Source organism: Narcine bancroftii, chromosome 3 (genome assembly GCF_036971445.1).
Source record: "Narcine bancroftii isolate sNarBan1 chromosome 3, sNarBan1.hap1, whole genome shotgun sequence".
NCBI lineage: Eukaryota > Metazoa > Chordata > Chondrichthyes > Torpediniformes > Narcinidae > Narcine > Narcine bancroftii.
The window spans coordinates 232,756,177-232,776,899 of NC_091471.1; the positions used below are offsets into that span (position 1 = coordinate 232,756,177).

Here is a 20,723-nt window from a genome sequence, read left to right on the forward strand (position 1 = left end):
TGAGGGACGCGAGGTCTGCATTTGGTTTACATGGGGGCAAGAACACTGGTTATTTATGTGTCCTATCCTGGAGTCAGGTGATGGGCGGGGGGGTGGGGGGAAGAGAGAAGAACAGGACTGAATTTGGCTTACATGACACAGAAGGACTGCATTGTAGGTGCATGTCACCTGGGTTGGCCCGCATTTGGACAGGAGATCGTTGGACCCATCTTGGGGGGGGGGGGGGGCGGAAAAAGAACCAGACCACAGACATTGAAGCAACAGAAGGTTTATTGCAGAGTGGTGGAGGGGTGCGAAGGTCTGGTTGGTTCAGCTGGGGGTCTTGCCCTCAGGACCCTGGGCCTCTGCCCACTGCTCGACGGTCAAGGTTCGCAGTTCCAGGGCATGGATGGATTGGATCTCTTCCTTCAGACACTCGTTCACCATCCTGGACAGAAAACACTGCAGAGGCTGGTGTGATGTGGTAAAACCCTTCCCCCACGCCCCTTCCCACCACTCACCTGTGCCCTTTCTCCCACCACTCCCCTGTGCCCCTTCCCTCACCACTCCACATGTGCCCCTTCCCTCACCACTCCACATGTGCCCCTTCCCCCACCACTCCCCTGTGCCCCTTCCCCCACCACTCCCCTGTGCCCCTTCCCCCACCACTCCCCTGTGCCCCTTCCCCACCACTCCCCTGTGCCCCTTCCCCCACCACTCCCCTGTGCCCCTTCCCCCACCACTCCCCTGTGCCCCTTCCCCCACCACTCCCCTGTGCCCCTTCCCCCACCACTCCCCTGTGCCCCTTCCCTCACCACTCCACATGTGCCCCTTCCCCAACCACCTTTATCCCTCCCCACACCATGGACCAGACAGGCGAGCACCGGGGTGCAACTCAGAATTGAAAGGGTCGGCCACTGGAGTCGCAGACAGAGTGGAGGTGCTGAGCGAAGTGATCTCCCGGTCTGGGGACCGGTCTCTCCAAAGTAGAGACAGCCACAACAGGAGCAGCGGACGCAGTAAACCAGTCCTCTGGACGTACAAGCATTGCTTCACGCATGGTGCCTGTTTGGGGCCCCAGGTCGAGGTGTGGGCGCCAGTGTTTGCCCCTCCTTGGGCCACAGGGGAAGGTGAGGAGGGATGAGCGCACAGGGAAATCGCGGAGGGGAGTGGTCCCGGTGGAAGGCTGAGAGGGGAGGAGCGGAAAAGATGCGTCTAGTGAAAGGATTCTGTAGCAAATGCCGGAGGTTCCAGTGAATGATGTGTTGGATGAGGCCCTAAATCATTGCTGTGACCAGTGGAGGGGCCGCAGGGATCTGTTCAGGAACCCCGGCACTTCATGATTTACATAAACGTCCCGGAAGGATTGGTCAGTAGGTTCGCGGATGACACGAAGGTCAGAGGAGTTGTGTATGGAGCTAAAGGTTGTCAAAGGTGACAAGAGGATATTGACAGGACGCAGAGAAGTGGCAGATGGAGTTCAATCCGGATCAGTAAGAGGTGATGCATTTTGGAAGGACTAACCAGATGGCTGAACTCAGGTTCATGGTCGGTTACTTAAGAGTGTGGATGAACAGCGGGACCCAAATCCATACATCTCTCAAGGTCGCCCGCTCACGTTGATAGGATCGTGAAAAGGCCTATGGGACGCTGGATTCATTAATAGGGGGGATTGAGTTCAGGAGTAGAGAGATCATGTTACAACTCTACAAATCTCTGGTCAGACCCCCACTCAGTGTATTGTGTTCAGTTCTGGTCACGTCATTACAGGAAAGATGTGGAAGCCCTAGAGAGGGGGCAGAGAAGATTCACCAGGACGTTGCCTAGATTAGGAAACAAGTCTTATGAGGAAAGATTCGCAGATCTTTCCTTCGTAGAAGGATGAGAGGAGACGATAGAGGTCATCAAAATTCTGAGAGGCATCGATAGGGTGGACGGCCAGTGCCTGTTTCCTAGGGCAGGATCAGCAAACACCAGAGGACGTTTGTACAAAGTGAAGGGAGGGAGTTCCGGGGTAAGTTTGTTTTTTTTTATATAAACACAGGAGAGTTGTGGGGGCCTGGAATGCCTTGTCGGGGATGGTGGTGGAAGGTGGGGGCACAGTAGAGACTCTTATGCACACGGATGGAAGAAAAGTAGAGGATTATGGGGTGGGGAGGGTTTAGAACTTTTTTTTGAAGGAATATATAGGTCGGCACAACATCGAGGGTCGAAGAACCTGTAGTGTAAAAAGGTTGTGCAAAAAACACGGTCCCAACACCGACCCACTAGCTACCGTCAGCCAGTCAGGATTGTATTCTGAGCCCAGCCATCAGCTAATACTCTACCCTGGCCAGGGACACTCCCTCAGGCTCTTTTGTGAAGCAGCCTTATGTGTGGCACCACGCCTACCCCGTCTCCCTTGTCTGGCCTACTTATCACTTCCTCAAAGAGTTCTGATAGGTTTCCCATGAGAAACAGTGGCCAATCTCCATCACCTCATCCCCGACAGTCTTCCCAACCACTGGCGTCGGGCTAACCGGCTATAACATCCGTTCTACTGCCTCTTGAATATTGGGTGACATTTGCGATTTTCCAGCCCTCCGGGACCATGCCAGAATCTATAGATTCCTGAAAGATCATGACCAACTCCTCACAATCCCCATCACTGCCTCGTTCAGGACCCGAGAGAGTGATCTGACCAGTCAGGAGACTGATCCACCCTGAGACCATTCAGCTTTCTAACCACCTTCTCCCTTGAAATCGTTTAACCCCTGTTGTAATCTCCCAGGGCCCCCATCTCCCTCTTGACTCCCCCGGCGCCCCATCCTGTTACAACTTCCAATGACCTTCCACAACACCTTCCGGCTTCGTGTATTCTGCAAACCTACAGTCCCATCTTTCCACTTCTTTGTAAAAAAATCACAGGGAGCAGGGGGTCCTGGAACAGATCCCTGCAGAACTCCTCTAGGCACAGACCTCCAGGCAGAATACCTTCCATCTATGACTGCTGTCTGCCTTCTGTAGGCTCGCCAGTTCCACAATATTCTATGCGGGGTCTCACCAGAGCTTTGCGGGGCTCAACTCTCGACTCTTGGACTCAACCCCCCCACCGACTAATGATGCCCAGCATCCCACAGGCTTCTTAACTATCCTAGCAATCTGCGTGGCGACCTTGAGGGATCCTATGGGTATGGACCCCCGGAGGTCCCTCTGTTCTTCAACATTGTTAAATTTTAAAAATCTAGACATGTATCACGGCAAAATGTTGGTCCACGAGCCATGCCATCTAATTTACACCAATTAATGTAAAACCCACCTCCACCATTCCCAAGCACGTTTTGAACAGTGGGAGGAACCGGAGCCCCCAGGGAAAACCCACGCAGTCATGGGTAGAACGTACAGATTTTCTACGGACAGCATGGGATTCGAACCCTTTTCTGATCGCTGGCTCCGTAACAGGGCTGCACTAACCACAACACCAACCCTGCCACCTGAGTATGCCACCATGACCTTCTGGTTTGACCTTCCAAAATGCATCACTGATCCGGATTGAACTTCATCTGCCACTTCTCTGCCAACTCTGCTTCCTGTCTATATCCTCCTGTCACCTTCGACAACCTTCAGCTCCGTCCACACCTCCTCCCAACCTTCGTGTCATCTGCAAACCTACTGGCCCATCCTTCCATCTCTTTGTCCAGGCCATTTATAAAACTCACAGAGAGCAGGGGGGTTCCAGTCATTGAAAATGGGATGGGTAACAAACTCTGGCAAACCTTCAACTTCCACGGGCGACAAGGGATGAGCAATCAATGCTGGCAAACCTCCCAATATCCCCTTGGGCAATGAGGGATGAGCGGTGAATGCTGGCAATTCCCATGAGCGATGAGGATGAGTGATGAATACTGAAAACCTCTCATCATCCCCACAATGAGGGATGGGTGTTGAATGCTGGCAAACCTCCCAAAATCCCCGAGGGTGATGAGGGATGAGTCATAAATGGTGGCAAATTTCCACCTTACTAACGGAGAATGAGAGATGGGCAGTAAATGCTAGCAAAACCTACCAGTCTCCCACGGCAATGAAGGATGCGCCATAAATGCTGGCAAACCTTGCAGTACCTACAATACCTCTCCCATCACTTTCAACGTTCCTATCACCTTTCTGACTAAGTGAGATGTAGTAGGTTTTTGGTGAGATGTGGAGGGGGAGGGGATATTCACACAGAGAGGGGGCTGGAACAGGCCACAGGGGGAGCAGGGGAAGCTGATTCCACAGTGATGTTTCAGAGGCCTGTGGTCAGACCCTGACCGTGCTGGGAGTGGGGGAAAGGAGCGGTGCAGGCACCAGGCAGTTGTTTGCTTAGGTGTTTGTGTTCTACACCCTCTGCCACTTCACTGGGCTCTCCTGCAATACGTCCGCAGCTCATTTTGCAGGCCCTCTCACTTCCTCTCTGAGCTTCCTGCTGCTGGCCACAGGCCCTCCAGCAGCAACAGGCTACTTCCTGCCCTCTCCCCCCACCCCCCATCTCTCCACGTTCTCCTTCGCCCCCCCTCTTCTTTCCCCCTCTCCTCCACCTCCCCTCTTCTCCTCAATCCCCTCCACTCCCACTCCTCCCTCCCTCCTCTTTCTCCCTCCCCTTCCCCACTCCTCTCACCCCCTTCACCTCCCTCCCCTTCCCCACCCTCTCCTCAATCCCCTCCACTCCCCACCCTCTCCTCCCCTCTACTCAATCCCCTCCTCCCCCTCTACTCCTCAATCCCCTCATCCCCTCTACTCCTCAATCCCTCCTCCCCTCTATCCTCAATCCCCTCCTCCTCCTCTACCCTCAATCCCCTCCTCCCCCTCTACTCCTCAATCCCCTCCTCCCCTCTACTCCTCAATCCCCTCTCCCCTCTACTCCTCAATCCCCTCCCTCCCCTCTACTCCTCAATCCCCTCCTCCTCCTCTCACCCACTCTCTCCCTCACCTTCCCCACCCCACTCCTCCCCTCCTCAATCCCCTCCACTCCCAGTCTCCTCCCCTCCTTCCTCCTCTCCCTTCCCTGCTCCTCATCCCCTCTTCCCTCACCCTGTCCCTCCTCAATCCCCTCCACTCCCCACCCTCCACCTCTCCTTTCCCACTCCCCTTCCCCCCTCTACTCACCCCTTTCCTCCTCTCCACTCCCCCACCTTCTTCTTCCCTCTCCCACCTCCTCTCCTTCCTCTCCCCTTCTTCCCCACACACCCTCTCTCCCACCTCCCCTCTCACCCCTCTCCTCTTCTTTCAACTCTCCTCCACTCCCCCTCCACATTTGGACAGCAAGTTCCAGTTTCTCCTGCTGGGATTGCACCCTCACCCCTTCCCCACCCCCTCTAATCCCACCCCACAACCTCTCCATCATCCCGCGACCTCTCACCCTCCCTTCCCATGACCTCTCACCTGTGTCGCTGCAGGAGCGGTTTCGATGTGAAGGCCTTAGAGACCACGAGAACCTTGAAACTGAGGAGCACTTCTGGGCTGTGATGTCCTCCACCTCCTGCGGAGGGGGAGAGGCGGTGAAAAACGGGGCAGGACGTTCGGCCAACCCCTGCGTGTTGTCTGCCCCTTCCCAGACCTTATTCAGCCAGCATGCCTCATCCCAACCCACCTCACTCAGAGTGCAATGATTGGCACTGCTTGCCTCATTACAGGAGGGAAGTGGAAGGTCAGGGAGAGGATAGAAGGGCAGGATTTGACCGCGTGGAAGCACAGAAGGGTTCCTGAGGCCCATAGATCCCTCAAGGTCGCTGTGCAGCTGGATAGGGTAGTTAAGAAGGTCCACGGGATGCTGGGGTTCATTGGTCGGGGAACTGAGTCTGCAGTGCGAGTATTGTGTCCAGTTCTGGTCATCACATTGCAAAAAGGATGTGGAGAGACTGAGCCGTCTGGGATCCTACAAGGTACCTGCGAGGCCACATCCAGAGTATCATGTGCAGGTCTGGTCCCCGCACTCGAGGAAGGACGTAAACTAGCTTCAGAGATGGTGCAGAGGGGGTTCACTAGGTCAATTCCAGGGACGAAGGGGTTGGGCCTGTGAGGAGAGATCAAGTCGCCTGGGACAGTACTCGATGGGAATTTGGAAGAACAAGAGGGGGATCTGGTAGAAACGTATAAAATTATGAAAGGCATTGATAAGATAGGTACATGAGACGTAGCCTCAAGTTTCAGGGCAGTAGATTTAGGACGGAGATGAGGAGGAACTGCTTTTCCCAGAGGGCAGTGGATCTGTGGAATTTGCTGCCCGTTGAAGCCATGGAGACGACCTCAGTAAATAGATTTAAGAAAGGTTGGGTAGATATTTTACATGGTAGGGGATTAAGAGATCTGGGGAAAAGGCAGGTCGGTAGAGATGAGCCACGATCTCGTTGAACGACGGGCCGGATGGCCGGCTACTGCTCCGCGTTCTTAGGTTCTTAAGATCAGAGAGGGTGCAGAGGGGATTTAAGGGTGGGATTCTTTACAATGTGGAGGAACAGAGGGAGCTTGGGGTCCAAATTCTTCAATTCGTCAAGGTCGCTGTGCTGGTTGATAGGGTAGTTAAGAAGGCCCACAGGACGCTGGGATTCATTAATAGGGGGATTGAGTTCAGGAGTAGAGACGGTCCTGTTACAACTCTACAAATCTCTGGTGAGACCACACTTAGTTCAGTTCTGGTCACCTCATTACAGGAAGGACGTGCAAGCTTTGGAGAGGGAGCAGAGGAGATTCACCAGGACGTTGCCTGGATTGTGAAACAAGTCTAACAAGACAAGGTTGGCAGAACTAGGACTTTTCTCTTTGGAGCAAAGAAGGATGAGAGGAGACTTGATAGAGGTCGACAGATTATGAGAGGTATCGATAGGGTGGACGGCCAGCACCTGTTTCCGAGGGCGGGATCAGATGACATCAGATGACGTGCATACAAAGTGGAGGGAGGGAATTTAGAGGTAAGTTTTTTTTTGTATACAGAGTTGTGGGGGTCTGGAATGCCTTGTTGGGGGATGGTGATGGAGGGTGGAGCATTGGGGGCATTTCAGAGATTCTCAGGCAGACACACTGATGAAAGGAAATAGAGGGTTACGGGATGGGGGGCTGGTTAATTAATGTCCTCTGGTGTTTGCTGATCCTGCCCTGGGAAACAGGCGCTGACTGTCCACCCTATCTATGCCTCTCAGAATCTTGTCGACCTCGATCAAGTCTCCTCTCATCCTTCTACGCTCCAGAGAGAAAAGTCCCAGCTCTGCATTGAAAAAGGAGAAGCAGAGATGATCCCACACAGGGCAGCAGCTGACCCGCGAGGGGCTCAGCAGCTGAGAGACAATAGACAATAGGAGCTGGAGTAGGCCATTTGGCCCGTCGGACCAGCACCACCATTTTAGATCATGGCTGATCATTACCATCAGTACCCCTTTCCAGCCTTATCCCCATAACCCTTAACTCCGTTACCCACAAGAGTCTTATCTAACTCTCTTTTGAACATAGTCAGCGAATCCGCCTCTACCACCCTCTGTGGCAGAGCATTCCACAGATTCACACTTCTCTGGGTAAAAAAATGCTTTCTCATCTCTGTCCTAAAAGGCCTACCCTGTATTCTTAAACTATGCCCTCTAGTCCTCGTCTCCCCCATCATTGGGAACAAGTAATCAGACTTCACCTTGTCTATCCCCCTGATGATTTTGTATACCTCAATCATGTCCCCCCTCATCCTTCTAAACTCCAATGGATACAAGTCCAGTTTTTCTAGCCTTGCTGCATATGACAACCCTGCCATCCCTGGAACTAACCTTGTAATCTGCGCTGCACACCCTCTATAGCTAGTATGTCCTTCCTCAAGTTTGGAGACCAGAACTGGACGCAATACTCCAGATGGGGTCACACCAGGGCCCTGTATAACTGCAGAAGGGCGTCTCTGTTCCTATACTCCAATCCCCTCTTTATGAAAGCCAACATTCCATTTGCCTTCTGTGTGGGGGCCACCCACAGGAACAGGGGATCGGAACCGGGATCCACGAGGGCGAGAAGGGGCTCCCGGAGGTGCCTCGGGTGCCGGAAGGCTTCCTGATCGTGGTGGAAGTTGGAATCCGGAGTATGAGTTGCCGACCGATCAGACTGGAGTCCGGGCAGCTGTGGAGGCACTGGAGACAAACCCTCAGACCTTCAGTGACAGCGAGGGAAGTCTCTTTTGCTCCTCTCTCTCGTACTGTGAGGGGGCGCCAGATAACGCGAACGGCAGCTCTTTGTCAAAAAATAGAACAGATGTCATGCAACACGAAATTTACTTTAGTCCTGACATACGGCAGGTTCACCATCGGCAGAAATTGCCTGAAGCATCTCTTACACCCCCCCACCAGCCAGTCTCCAGTGGTCCGCAGCCCCTTGGCGCAGTCGCCAGCAGCCCGGCGTGAGATCCTCGCTTCAAGCCACCAGCAACCCCTACCGGCCTGTGCATTCTTCAGCCACAGAACACCCCCACCACCCATCACAATACCCACCCCGTGGGGTGATCTCCTCTGCTTCTGAAATGGGGGAGGGGAGGAATAGGGGTGGTCTCCCTGTTTTCTGGAGCCCTGCACTGGTCCTCTGCTGCCCCGGAGGTGGCCGCCATCTTGGATTTCAATATAAACCATCGTTGACTCCTTCAAAAGGGAGCTTAAGGGTGCTCGGAACTGACGACAGTCGGACTGGGTGGTAGAAGCCTGTGGGGGTGGGGGGGGGAAGCGCTGCTTCACCGCTTCCCGCGAGCAGAAGAAAATTCCATGTAATATTACGTGTTCTGCACCATTGCATGGCGATGACTCTTGGTCCAATTGGGGACAGTTTAAAAAAAAACTCTGAGAGGCACATGATGCAAGGAGTGGAGGGTGGGAAAGGTTAGGAGTGGAGGGTGGGAAAGGTTAGGCTACTTCAGGGAAGGTTTATGTGGGTCAACGGGTTGAAAGTGGTGGAAAATTTGTCATGTGCATCTATTTCAATGCAAGTATTGTAGGAGACGTAGACGAGCTTAGAGCACGGATTGGCACCTGCAATTATGACATTGTGACCATTACTGAAACTTGGTTGCAGGACTGGCAGCTCAATGATTCAAGCTTCTGTTATAGAACAGGTGGAAGAGTGGCATTGCTCGTCAGGACAGACCAGAGGGGCGGCAACCAGCGCGGCGACCTTGACGAATTGAAGAATTTGGACCCCAAGCTCCCTCTGTTCCTCCACATTGTAAAGAATCCCACCCTTAAATCCCCTCTGCACCCTCTCTGAGGCTTTCTGGGTGGAGCTGAGGAACGGGAAAGGTATGAAAGACAGTGAGAGAGTAGGAGATTCTAACTTTCCACATATTGACTGGGACTCCCATACTCAAAGGGCTGGATGGCTTGAAGTTTGTCATACCAACTAGAGAAGGGGTAACCAACCTTTTGAATTTTAAGTTTGTCATACCAACTAGAGAAGGGGTAACCAACCTTTTGAATTTTAAATTTAGACATACAGCACGGTAACAGGTCATTTCAGCCCAGAAGTACATACTGGGGGATATAGGTTAATTGGGTGGCACAGACTCGTGGGCCAGAATGACCTGTATGTCTAAATTAAAAAGTTGGCCAACCCTGAACTGCAGAGAGGGCAATACTGGACTCCAAATAGGACAGGTAACAGAAGCAGGGGGAACATTTTTGGTCCAGTGATCATAGACCCATTAGATTAATTATGGAGAAGGATGAACCTGGGCCTTGGGTTGAGATCTGCCACAGGAGAAAGGCTAATTTTGAGGAAAGGAGAAAGGATCTATAGAAAGCGTGGAATGGGGTAAGTTGTTTTGGGGCAAGGGTGTGCGAATTTGGAGAGCACAGAGTTTGCGTGCTCCTGTCAAACGACGGGAGGTCTGGTTTTCGAGGGTTCTTGGGGATCTGGTTCAGAAGAAAAGAGAGGTGCATAACACGCATGGGCAACATAGAGATTGCTTTGGGAGACGACGTGAAGGAAAATGCTCAAGATTTCTGCAGGTGCAGTAAAAGGACAGCAAGGGGCAAATTAATGGATGGGCACGGACGAGCTGAGCAGAAGGGCCTGCTTCTTTTGTGAGGGCTGTAATGTTGCAAGGGCCTGTCTTGTGCTATCATGTGCTCGGATGGAAGAAGGCAGGGGTGCTAAAAGCCCTCCGGGACCCTGTTCACTCCTGCCCCCGTTCAACATACCACATGCTCTGCCTCCAGTTCCTTCAGCAACTTCTCCCGGACGCCGGCAGCCGTGACACTCGCCATCCTGAGCAAAGAAACCAGGAGGAAGGTGGAAAAAGGAATGGAATTGAAGACGCGTTTGCTTTCTCCCATCCATCAGCGCAAACAATTTAATTAAAAATAAACATGCAAAAGCGGCCAAATGCCGGACTAAAGCTTACAACCTGTCGGTTCCGTTGCAAAATGTGAAACTGTGCGACTCCGGGACAGATTTCCCCGCGATCCTGGTGGTCCGGGGTCAAGAGAGACGAGCAGAAAGAGATGGCTGCGGTGCAGAGACCGAAAGCCCAGTGCATTTCCGGCCTCCTTGCCCCACAGCATGATGGACAGCGGACAGCAGCCAGTGGCGGCGCGCGATCCGGATGGGACCAGCCAGTAGAAACGCAGATGAGGCGGGAGCAAAAGCCCGATTGCTTACATTTAAAGGGGCGGTGATAGTGAGCATTTCTTTTCCTTCCCGGTGAAGGCGGAAACACTGCCGAATTAGAACCGGAGTTTCGGTGCCGGAAGATTGTCTCCGCATCTTCCTTGGTCTCGGTGGAAAGGCTGGGGTTTGCATTCAAGGTGAGACGGAGCAGAGGAGCGTTTGGAACAAGCACAGCTAAAAGTTAAAAAGATCCGCAACAAATTACAAAAAAAAACACCCACCGTTCCCTGTCTCTGTAACCCCCTCCGGTCCCGACACACTTCCCTGTCTCTGCAACCCCCTCCGGTCCCCGACACCCTTCCCTGTCTCTGCAACCCCCTCCGGTCCCCGACACCCTTCCCTGTCTCTGCAACCCCCTCCGGTCCCCGACACCCTTCCCTGTCTCTGCAACCCCCTCCGGTCCCCTACACCCTTCCCTGTCTCTGCAACCCCCTCCGGTCCCTACACCCCTCCCTGTCTCTGCAACCCCCTCCGGTCCCCTGCACCCCTCCCTGTCTCTGTAACCCCCTCCACTCCCTACACCCCTCCCTGTCTCTGTAACCCCTTCCGGTCCCCTACATCCTGTCTCTTTAACCCCCTCCAGTCCGCTAAACCTTCTTTTTAACCCCCTCCAGTCCCTGTTTCTGTTACACCTTCAGGTCCCCTACACCCTTCCCTGTCTCTGCAACCCCCTCCGGTCCCCGACACCCTTCCCTGTCTCGATAACCCCCTCCGGTCCCCTACATCCCCTACCTATCTCAGTAACCCCTCCGGTCCCCTACACCCTTCCCTGTTTCTGCAACCCCCTCCGGTCCCCTACACCCCTCCCTGTCTCTGTAACCCCCTCCGGTCCCCGACACCCTTCCCTGTCTCTGCAACCCCCTCCGGTCCCCTACACCCTTCCCTGTCTCTGCAACCCCCTCCGGTCCCCGACACCTTTCCCTGTCTCTGCAACCCCCTCCGGTCCCCGACACCCTTCCCTGTCTCTGCAACCCCCTCCGGTCCCCTACACCCCTCCCTGTCTCTGTAACCCCCTCCGGTTCCCGACACCCTTCCCTGTCTCTGCAACCCCCTCCGGTCCCCGACACCCTTCCCTGTCTCTGCAACCCCCTCCGGTCCCCGTCACCCTTCCCTGTCTCTGCAACCCCCTCCGGTCCCCGACACCCTTCCCTGTCTCTGTAACCCCTCCGGTCCCCGACAACCCTTCCCTGTCTCTGCAACCCCCTCCAGTCCCCGACACCCTTCCTGTCTCTGCAACCCCCTCCGGTCCCCGACACCCTTCCCTGTCTCTGTAACCCCCTCCGGTCCCCGACACCCTTCCCTGTCTCGATAACCCCCTCCGTCCCCAAACCCCTCCCTGTCTCGATAACCCCCTCCGGTGCCCAACACCCCTCCCTGTCTCTGTAACCCCCTCCGGTTCCCGGACACCCTTCCCTGTCTCTGCAACCCCCTCCAGTCCCCGACACCCTTCCCTGTCTCTGCAACCCCCTCCGGTCCCCGACACCCTTCCCTGTCTCGATAACCCCCTCCGGTCCCCCAAACCCCTCCCTGTCTCGATAACCCCCCTCCGGTGCCCAACACCCCTCCCTGTCTCTGTAACCCCCTCCGGTCCCCGACACCCTTCCCTGTCTCTAACCCCCCTCCAGTCCCCTACATCCTCTTCCTGTCTCTGTAACCCTTTCCGTATGTACTCTCTCCCCCTCAGGGACGATGGGATTGGGCCGCGGACATTTCCATGGGGTTTACCTGTTGCTCTGCCGAAACCCAAGTTCCGGGGTCGTGTTTACATCGGTTACACCGTGAATCCGAGGCGGAGAATCCAGCAGCACAATGCTGGCCGGCGTCGGGGGGGTGCCTGGCGCACAAGTGGGAGAGGGCCCTGGTGAGTCACAGCACCCATGGGTGCTCTGCTTCTGACCACCCTTATAGGGTGTTGGTGAGCTGCAAATCATCTTGGTTCTGGAACAGGGTGGGGATATTCATCCTGGGTGGGATGGTGGGGGTATTCACCCTGAGGTGGGGGCATTGGTGGGGGGGGCTTCACCCTGGGGTGAGGGCATTGATGGGGGTATTCACCCTAGGGTGGGGGAATTGGTGGGGGATTCACCCTGGGTGAGGGTATTGATGGGGATATTCACCCTGGGGTGGGGGGAGATTCACTCTGGGGTGGAAATTCACTCTGGGGTGGGGACAGTGGTGGGGGAATTCACCCTGGGGTGGGCGCGGTGAGTGGGGATTCACCCTGGGGTGGGGGGGATACCCTGGGGTGGGGGGGATACCCTGGGGTGGGGGGATACCCTGGGGTGGGGGGGATACCCTGGGGTGGGGGGGATACCCTGGGGTGGGGGGGATACCCTGGGGTGGGGGGAGGAGGCAGTGGAATCTCTTTGAGATGGGAGGGCTGGATGGGTCTAGGGAGTTCTTTTGGCACCTCCTGCACCAGTCCTGATGCCTCTTCCCTCTATCCCAGGGACATGGTTTTAATTGTTCACGGATTCCCCTCGGAGGTGGCCGCGCTGAAGGTGAGGAATGGGATTGAGGGGATAGGGTGTCCAATCCCTCTCACTCACCTCCCTCTCCCTCTTGTGTTGACCTCTGCAGTGAACCTTGCTCCTGCATTGACCACTGGCCCCTGTACGACCCCCGTTCTGACCTCTAACCCCTGCCCTTTCTGCAATCCAACATGATAACTCTTGCGGTGAACACTTCCCCAATGTTGACCTCTGCCCCGTGTGCCCCATGTTCTGATCACTGCCCTTTGCTAGGACCCTTGCCCTCTGTGTGAACCCCCTGCAGTGATCCCTGCCACTGGTGGTGACCCCTACTGCTGTGTTGACCCTGTCTTGACCTCTGACCCCTCTGTTGACCCCAGCCCCTGGCATTGAACTCTGAATCCTGTGCTGGCCATTGTGCCATCCATGTGCTGACCTCTGCCCCCTGTGCTGACCCCCATGCCGACCCACCCTTGTCCTGATCGGCAATGACCTCTTCCTCCTCCCAGCGGTGACCTCTGCCCTCCCTCTGCAGTTCGAGTGGTCGTGGCAGCACCCGTCCCGGTGCCGGATGTTGGCGGGGGTTACAGCCAAGGCCCGAGGGGAGGGCAGCTTCCCCTACCACCTGCGCCTGCTTTGGGAGCTGCTGCGGTGTCCCCGCTGGGGCCGCTTCGCCCTCACCCTCCGCTGGATCCACCAGGAACTCCGGCAGGACTGGCCGCCAGACAGGGCTCCCCTGGCCCACATCTCACTGGCCTTTGGCGAGGCAATGGGAGAGGTGACAGCGACAGGAGAGGCGACAGTGACAGGAGCCACGGCCAGGGCAGGAGGAGGCTGCAGTGTCTGTGGTGAGGTCCTGACGGTGAGTTCATCACCCTCAAGGTGGGAGAATGGGGGTGCCCAGGGGGGTCAGAAAATCTCCCCAAACAGCTCTCCTCTGGGAAAGAAGCATGAGGAGGGGGGGGTGTGTTTGTTTTTATGCCTGTGTGTGTTGTGTGTATGCACAGGTGTGTCCATGTGTACATGTATGTAAATGTGCATTTCAATGTGTGTATGTATGTATATATATGTGTGTGCGTGTGTGTGTGCGAACATACATTGGCGTAAGTTTGGAGATGTTGTCCATGTATGCATGTCTACATGACCATGTGTGTTTCTACACGGATGGTCAGGGTCGTTACCTCGGAGGTCAGGGTGGAGAGCCAGAGGGGTCACGCAGGTCGTTGGAGTTCTGGGGAGGGGTTCTGGGGCTCACCCCCTGTCTTCCCCCCAACATCGACTGACCACTACTAACCCCTCCCCTTCCATCTACAGGACAGGACAGCATTCCTCCCCTGCCTCCACCCGCGCTGCACAGCACGATCCCATATCGTCTGCCTGGCCCGGAACTTTCTCCAGGACGAACCAGAACATCTCCTCCCGCTGGAGGGGCCATGTCCCAGGTAGGAGTGACCCTCCCCTCCGGTCCGGGACCCCCTCCGGTCCGGGACCCCCTCCGGTCCGGGACCCCCTCCGGTCCGGGACCCCCTCCGGTCCGGGACCCCTCCGGTCCGGGACCCCCTCCGGTCCGGGACCCCCTCCGGTCCGGGACCCCCTCCGGTCCGGGACCCCCTCCGGTCCGGGACCCCCTCCGGTCCGGGACCCCCTCCGGTCCGGGACCCCCTCCGGTCCGGGACCCCCTCCGGTCCGGGACCCCCTCCGGTCCGGGCCTCCCTCCGGTCCGGGACCCCCTCCGGTCCGGGACCCCCTCCGGTCCGGGACCCCCTCCGGTCCGGGACCCCCTCCGGTCCGGGACCCCCTCCGGTCCGGGACCCCCTCCGGTCCGGGACCCCCTCCGGTCCGGGACCCCCTCCGGTCCGGGACCCCTCCGGTCCGGGACCCCCTCCGGTCCGGGACCCCCTCCGGTCCGGGACCCCCTCCGGTCCGGGACCCCCTCCGGTCCGGGACCCCCTCCGGTCCGGGACCCCCTCCGGTCCGGGACCCCCTCCGGTCCGGGACCCCCTCCGGTCCGGGACCCCCTCCGGTCCGGGACCCCCTCCGGTCCGGGACCCCCTCCGGTCCGGGACCCCCTCCGGTCCGGGACCCCCTCCGGTCCGGGACCCCCTCCGGTCCGGGACCCCCTCCGGTCCGGGACCCCCTCCGGTCCGGGACCCCCTCCGGTCCGGACCCCCTCCGGTCCGGGACCCCCTCCGGTCCGGGACCCCCTCCGGTCCGGGACCCCCTCCGGTCCGGGACCCCCTCCGGTCCGGGACCCCCTCCGGTCCGGGACCCCCTCCGGTCCGGGACCCCCTCCGGTCCGGGACCCCCTCCGGTCCGGGACCCCCTCCGGTCCGGGACCCCCTCCGGTCCGGGACCCCCTCCGGTCCGGGACCCCCTCCGGTCCGGGACCCCCTCCGGTCCGGGACCCCCTCCGGTCCGGACAGGTCCGGGACCCCCTCCGGTCCGGGACCCCCCTCCGGTCCGGGACCCCCTCCGGTCCGGGACCCCCCTCCGGTCCGGGACCCCCTCCGGTCGGGGACCCCCTCCGGTCCGGGACCCCCTCCGGTCCGGGACCCCCTCCGGTCCGGGACCCCCTCCGGTCCGGGACCCCCCTCCGGTCCGGGACCCTCTTCATTCCACGCCCCCACAGTCCGGAAACCCTCCGATCTGGGACTGCACAGTCCGGGACCCCTCCGGTTTGGGACCCCACAGTCTGGGACCTCTCTGTCTGAGATCCTGTTGTCTGGGTCCCCGTCTAGACTCTTTCCCACTTCTGACTACCCTCCCCCACCCTCATCAGTCACCCCTCTGACCCTAGACCTCTGACCCTTTAGCTGCCAGCAGACGTCCTGTGGGGAAACCTGATCCAGTTTTGGAGGGGGGTTCGCCGGAGGCCGAGGATCCCCATCCAGCCCCTCCTCTTCTCAGAAGGTGAGTGTAGGGGGTGAGTGGTGTCGAGGGAGAGATGGAGGTGGAGGGATTCAAGGGGGGGAGAGAAGGGGATAAGGGAAGGGGAGTCAAGGAAGAGAGGAGATGAGGGAGGGGGTATCGAGGGAGGAGGGGATGAGGAAGGGGTAATCAAGGGAGGAGGGGATGAGGAGGAGGCATTGAGGGAGGGAGAGGGAGGGAATGATGAGGCAGGAGGAGGGACGGATGAGGGAGGAGGGACGGATGAGGGAGGAGGGACGGATGAGGGAGGAGGGACGGATGAGGGAGGAGGGACGGATGAGGGAGGAGGACGGATGAGGGAGGAGGACGGCTGAGGGAGGAGGGACGGCTGAGGAGAGGGACGGCTGAGGGAGGAGGGAGGCTGAGGAGGAGGGACGGCTGAGGAGGAGGGACGGCTGAGGGAGGAGGGGACGGGCTGAGGGAGGAGGACGGCCTGAGGGAGGAGGGACGGCTGAGGGAGGAGGGACGGCTGAGGGAGGAAGGGACGGCTGAGGAGGAGGGACGGCTGAGGGAGGAGGGACGGCTGAGGGAGGAGGGACGGCTGAGGGAGGAGGACGGCTGAGGGAGGAGGGACGGCTGAGGGAGGAGGGACGGCTGAGGGAGGAGGGACGGCTGAGGGAGGAGGGACGGCTGAGGGAGGAGGGACGGCTGAGGGAGGAGGGACGGCTGAGGGAGGAGGGACGGCTGAGGGAGGAGGACGGCTGAGGGAGGAGGGACGGCTGAGGGAGGAGGGACGGCTGAGGGAGGAGGACGGCTGAGGGAGGAGGGACGGCTGAGGGAGGAGGGACGCTGAGGGAGGAGGGACGGGAGGAGGACGGCTGAGGGAGGAGGGACGGCTGAGGAGGAGGGACGGCTGAGGGAGGAGGGACGGCTGAGGGAGGAGGGACGGCTGAGGGAGGAGGGACGGCTGAGGGAGGAGGGACGGCTGAGGGAGGAGGGACGCTGAGGGAGGAGGGACGGCTGAGGGAGGAGGGACGGCTGAGGGAGGAGGGACGGCTGAGGGTGGAGGGACGGCTGAGGGTGGAGGGACGGCTGAGGTGGAGGGACGGCTGAGGGTGGAGGGACGGCTGAGGGTGGAGGGACGGCTGAGGGTGGAGGGGACGGCTGAGGGTGGAGGGACGGCTGAGGGTGGAGGGACGGCTGAGGGTGGAGGGACGGCTGAGGGTGGAGGGACGGCTGAGGGAGGAGGACGGCTGAGGGAGGAGGGACGGCTGAGGGAGGAGGGACGGCTGAGGGAGGAGGGACGGCTGAGGGAGAGGGACGGCTGAGGGAGGAGGGACGGCTGAGGGAGGAGGGACGGCTGAGGGAGGAGGGACGGCTGAGGGAGGAGGGACGGCTGAGGGAGGAGGGACGGCTGAGGGAGGAGGGACGGCTGAGGAGGAGGGACGGCTGAGGGAGGAGGGACGGCTGAGGGAGGAGGGACGGCTGAGGGAGGAGGGACGGCTGAGGGAGGAGGGACGGCTGAGGGAGGAGGGACGGCTGAGGGAGGAGGGACGGCTGAGGGAGGAGGGACGGCTGAGGGAGGAGGGACGGCTGAGGGAGGAGGGACGGCTGAGGGAGGAGGGACGGCTGAGGGAGGAGGGACGGCTGAGGGAGGAGGGACGGCTGAGGGAGGAGGGACGGCTGAGGGAGGAGGGACGGCTGAGGGAGGAGGGACGGCTGAGGGAGGAGGGACGGCTGAGGGAGGAGGGACGGCTGAGGGAGGAGGGACGGCTGAGGGAGGAGGGACGGCTGAGGGAGGAGGGACGGCTGAGGGAGGAGGGACGGCTGAGGAGGAGGGACGGCTGAGGGAGGAGGGACGGCTGAGGGAGGAGGGACGGCTGAGGGAGGAGGGACGGCTGAGGGAGGAGGGACGGCTGAGGGAGAGGGAGGGCTGAGGGAGGAGGGAGGGCTGAGGAGGGCTGAGGGAGGGCTGAGGAGGGCTGAGGGAGGGCTGAGGGAGGGCTGAGGGAGGGCTGAGGGAGGGCTGAGGGAGGGCTGAGGGAGGGCTGAGGGAGGGCTGAGGGAGGGCTGAGGGGAGGGCGGAGGGAGGGCTGAGGGAGGGCTGAGGGAGGCGGAGGGAGGGCGAGGGAGGGCGGAGGGAGGGCGGAGGGAGGGCGGAGGGAGGGCGGAGGGAGGGCGGAGGGAGGGCGGAGGGAGGGCGGAGGGAGGGCGGAGGGAGGGCGGAGGGAGGGCGGAGGGAGGGCGGAGGGAGGGCGGAGGGAGGGCGGAGGGAGGAGGGCGGAGGGAGGGCGGAGGGAGGGCGGAGGGAGGGCGAGGAGGGCGGAGGAGGCGGAGGGAGGGCGGAGGGAGGGCGGAGGGAGGGCGGAGGGAGGGCGGGAGGCGAGGAGGCGGAGGGAGGGCGGAGGGAGGGCGGAGGGAGGGCGGAGGGAGGGCGGAGGAGGGCGGAGGGAGGGCGGAGGGAGGGCGGAGGGAGGGCGGAGGGAGGGCGGAGGAGGGCGGAGGGAGGGCGGAGGGAGGGCGGAGGGAGGGCGGAGGGAGGGCGGAGGGAGGGGCGGAGGGGCGGAGGGAGGGCGGAGGGAGGGCGGAGGAGGGAGGGCGGAGGGAGGGCGGAGGGAGGGCGGAGGGAGGGCGGAGGGAGGGCGGAGGGAGGGCGGAGGGAGGGCGGAGGGAGGGCGGAGGGAGGGCGGAGGGAGGGCGGAGGGAGGGCGGAGGGAGGGCGGAGGGAGGGCGGAGGGAGGGCGGAGGGAGGGCGGAGGGAGGGCGGAGGGAGGGCGGAGGGAGGGCGGAGGGAGGGCGGAGGGAGGGCGGAGGGAGGGCGGAGGGAGGCGGGAGGGAGGGCGGAGGAGGGCGGAGGGAGGGCGGAGGGAGGGCGAGGGAGGGCGGAGGGAGGGCGGAGGGAGGCGGAGGGAGGGCGGAGGGAGGGCGGAGGGAGGGGAGGGAGGCGGGAGGGAGGGCGGAGGGAGGCGGAGGGAGGGCGGAGGGAGGGCGGAGGGAGGGCGGAGGGAGGAGGGACGGCGGAGGGAGGAGGACGGGCTGAGGGAGGAGGGGGGATGAGGGGGAGATGGGGATGAAGGAGGAGGAGGGGATGAGGGGGAGATGGGGATCAAGGAGGAGGAGGGGATGAGGGGGAGATGGGGATCAAGGAGGAGGAGGGGATGAGGGGGAGATGGGGATCAAGGGAGAGAGGAGGAGACAAATGGTTGTGTGTGGACAGGGCGAGGGAGTTGGGAACAAGGAATGAGCGAAGGGGTTGAGGGGGATTGAAGGAGAGGGTAAGTGGAGGATGAGAGGGAGGTCGAAGGGGATTGGAAGAGAGGAGCCTATTCTGGATCACACCTTCCCCTTTCTCTTCCCTTCCCCCTCCTCCCTTCCTTCTTCCCTACCCTGTGACCTTGGTATCTCCCTTCCCCCCCAGGGGCCGGTCCCAGATCCCTGCCAGATGCCAAACCTCCTTCGGGCGGCGATCTGGCATGTCCATGTCTTCTTTCCTCCGATGCCCACTAACTCTCCCCCCTCCCTGTTCTCCTCCAGGGTCACTGGGCGGATCTCCTCAACCCTGAGCACAACGGCGTAGTGATTGAGGGAGGGGGCAGTGGGGTTTTTTCCGTCCGGATCGGCCTCCTCGCGGGACGGTACGTTGGTGCTTCGCCTGCCCCCTCCTCAAGAGGGTCGACTGTGTGACCTGGAGGGGTGGTCGTGTGTGGGGACATACCTTGATGTAGGATGTTGGAGGCTGTGGGATCCACACCCAGAGGGACCAGTGTGTGTGAGTCTACAGCCGTCACCAGGACGGGCAAGCTTGGAACCAAGGGAATTCACCGCGACCTTCCCCCATCCGGAGAAAAATCAATTCAGTAGCAGAGGCCGTGAGTCCTCCCTGGAGTGTGGGAGGTGGAGCCTGCAAAAGTTTATAAACTCAGGAGGGGGTATGGATAAGGTGCATGGTTCCCCCCCTCCTCTCCCTTCCCCCCATCTCCCCCCCTCCTCTCCCTTCCCCCCATCTCCCCCCTCCTCTCCCTTCCCCCCATCTCCCCCCTCCTCTCCCTTCCCCCATCTCCCCCCTCATCTCCCCCCCCTCTTTCCCCCCCCCCTCCCCCCCCTCTCCCCCTTAATAATCACGGAGCATCAATTACTTAAAGTGGTCTGTGAACAGAAGAAAAAGGGTGAGAACCACTGGTTTAAATTCAAGAAAGAGTTTGAGAAAAATTGACTAGAGATTTGAATTAGGAATTATTATGGAGCCGCTCAACTTCAATTTATCGATGGGATATTTGATTTGGCTAAATTTCCAAGTTGGGTTAAAATGGAATTGAGTAAAATATGCAGGATTCAAAATTGTTGACAGGCATAAGGTCTGTCTGTTCTGAGACATTTGATTGAGTTATGGAATAAACAAAACCATGAGATGGGTCGAAAAGATTTGATATCTCATAAAATGCCTTTGTATCTCTCTTTTTCTATGAATAATCAATTTTTGAAAATTTGGAATCAAACGTGAAATAAGAAAGTAGAAGATTGTTTTGAATTTAATAAATTTATTTTCAGGAGTGAAAGAGAGATTTAATGTCCCTAATTATACTCTTGTTGTGTTCAAGTTAGGGCTTTCAGTGGTTCTCAACCTTTTTCTTCCCTCTCACAGACCACTTGAAGTAACCCCTTTGCCATCAGTGTTCTGTGATTAATGAGGGATTGTTTAAGATGGTCTGTGAGTGGGAAGGGAAGGTCGAAAATCGCTGTTCGAGACCCAATGGTTTACTGGTATATTTT

At 59.1% G+C, this 20,723-nt stretch overlaps 2 protein-coding genes across 2 annotated transcripts; one reads left to right on the forward strand and one right to left on the reverse strand.

The window, feature by feature from the left end:
• Window positions 1-252: 252 nt before the first annotated feature.
• LOC138758281 (bolA-like protein 2) lies at window positions 253-10,443 on the reverse strand. Its single transcript, XM_069926987.1, is given in 5 exon segments — window positions 253-427; window positions 5,380-5,443; window positions 5,446-5,476; window positions 10,146-10,212; window positions 10,352-10,443. Coding segments are annotated over 4 exon segments (279 nt in total). The 5' UTR covers window position 10,212; window positions 10,352-10,443; the 3' UTR covers window positions 253-309.
• Window positions 10,444-10,643: 200 nt separating this feature from the next.
• Window positions 10,644-20,375, forward strand: slx1b (SLX1 homolog B, structure-specific endonuclease subunit). Its single transcript, XM_069926969.1, has 6 exons — window positions 10,644-10,751; window positions 12,299-12,475; window positions 13,064-13,115; window positions 13,595-13,947; window positions 14,400-14,527; window positions 19,488-20,375. Exons 2-6 carry the CDS (start codon window positions 12,329-12,331, stop codon window positions 19,528-19,530), a joined length of 723 nt encoding a protein of 240 aa, XP_069783070.1. The 5' UTR covers window positions 10,644-10,751; window positions 12,299-12,328; the 3' UTR covers window positions 19,531-20,375.
• Window positions 20,376-20,723: the final 348 nt, after the last annotated feature.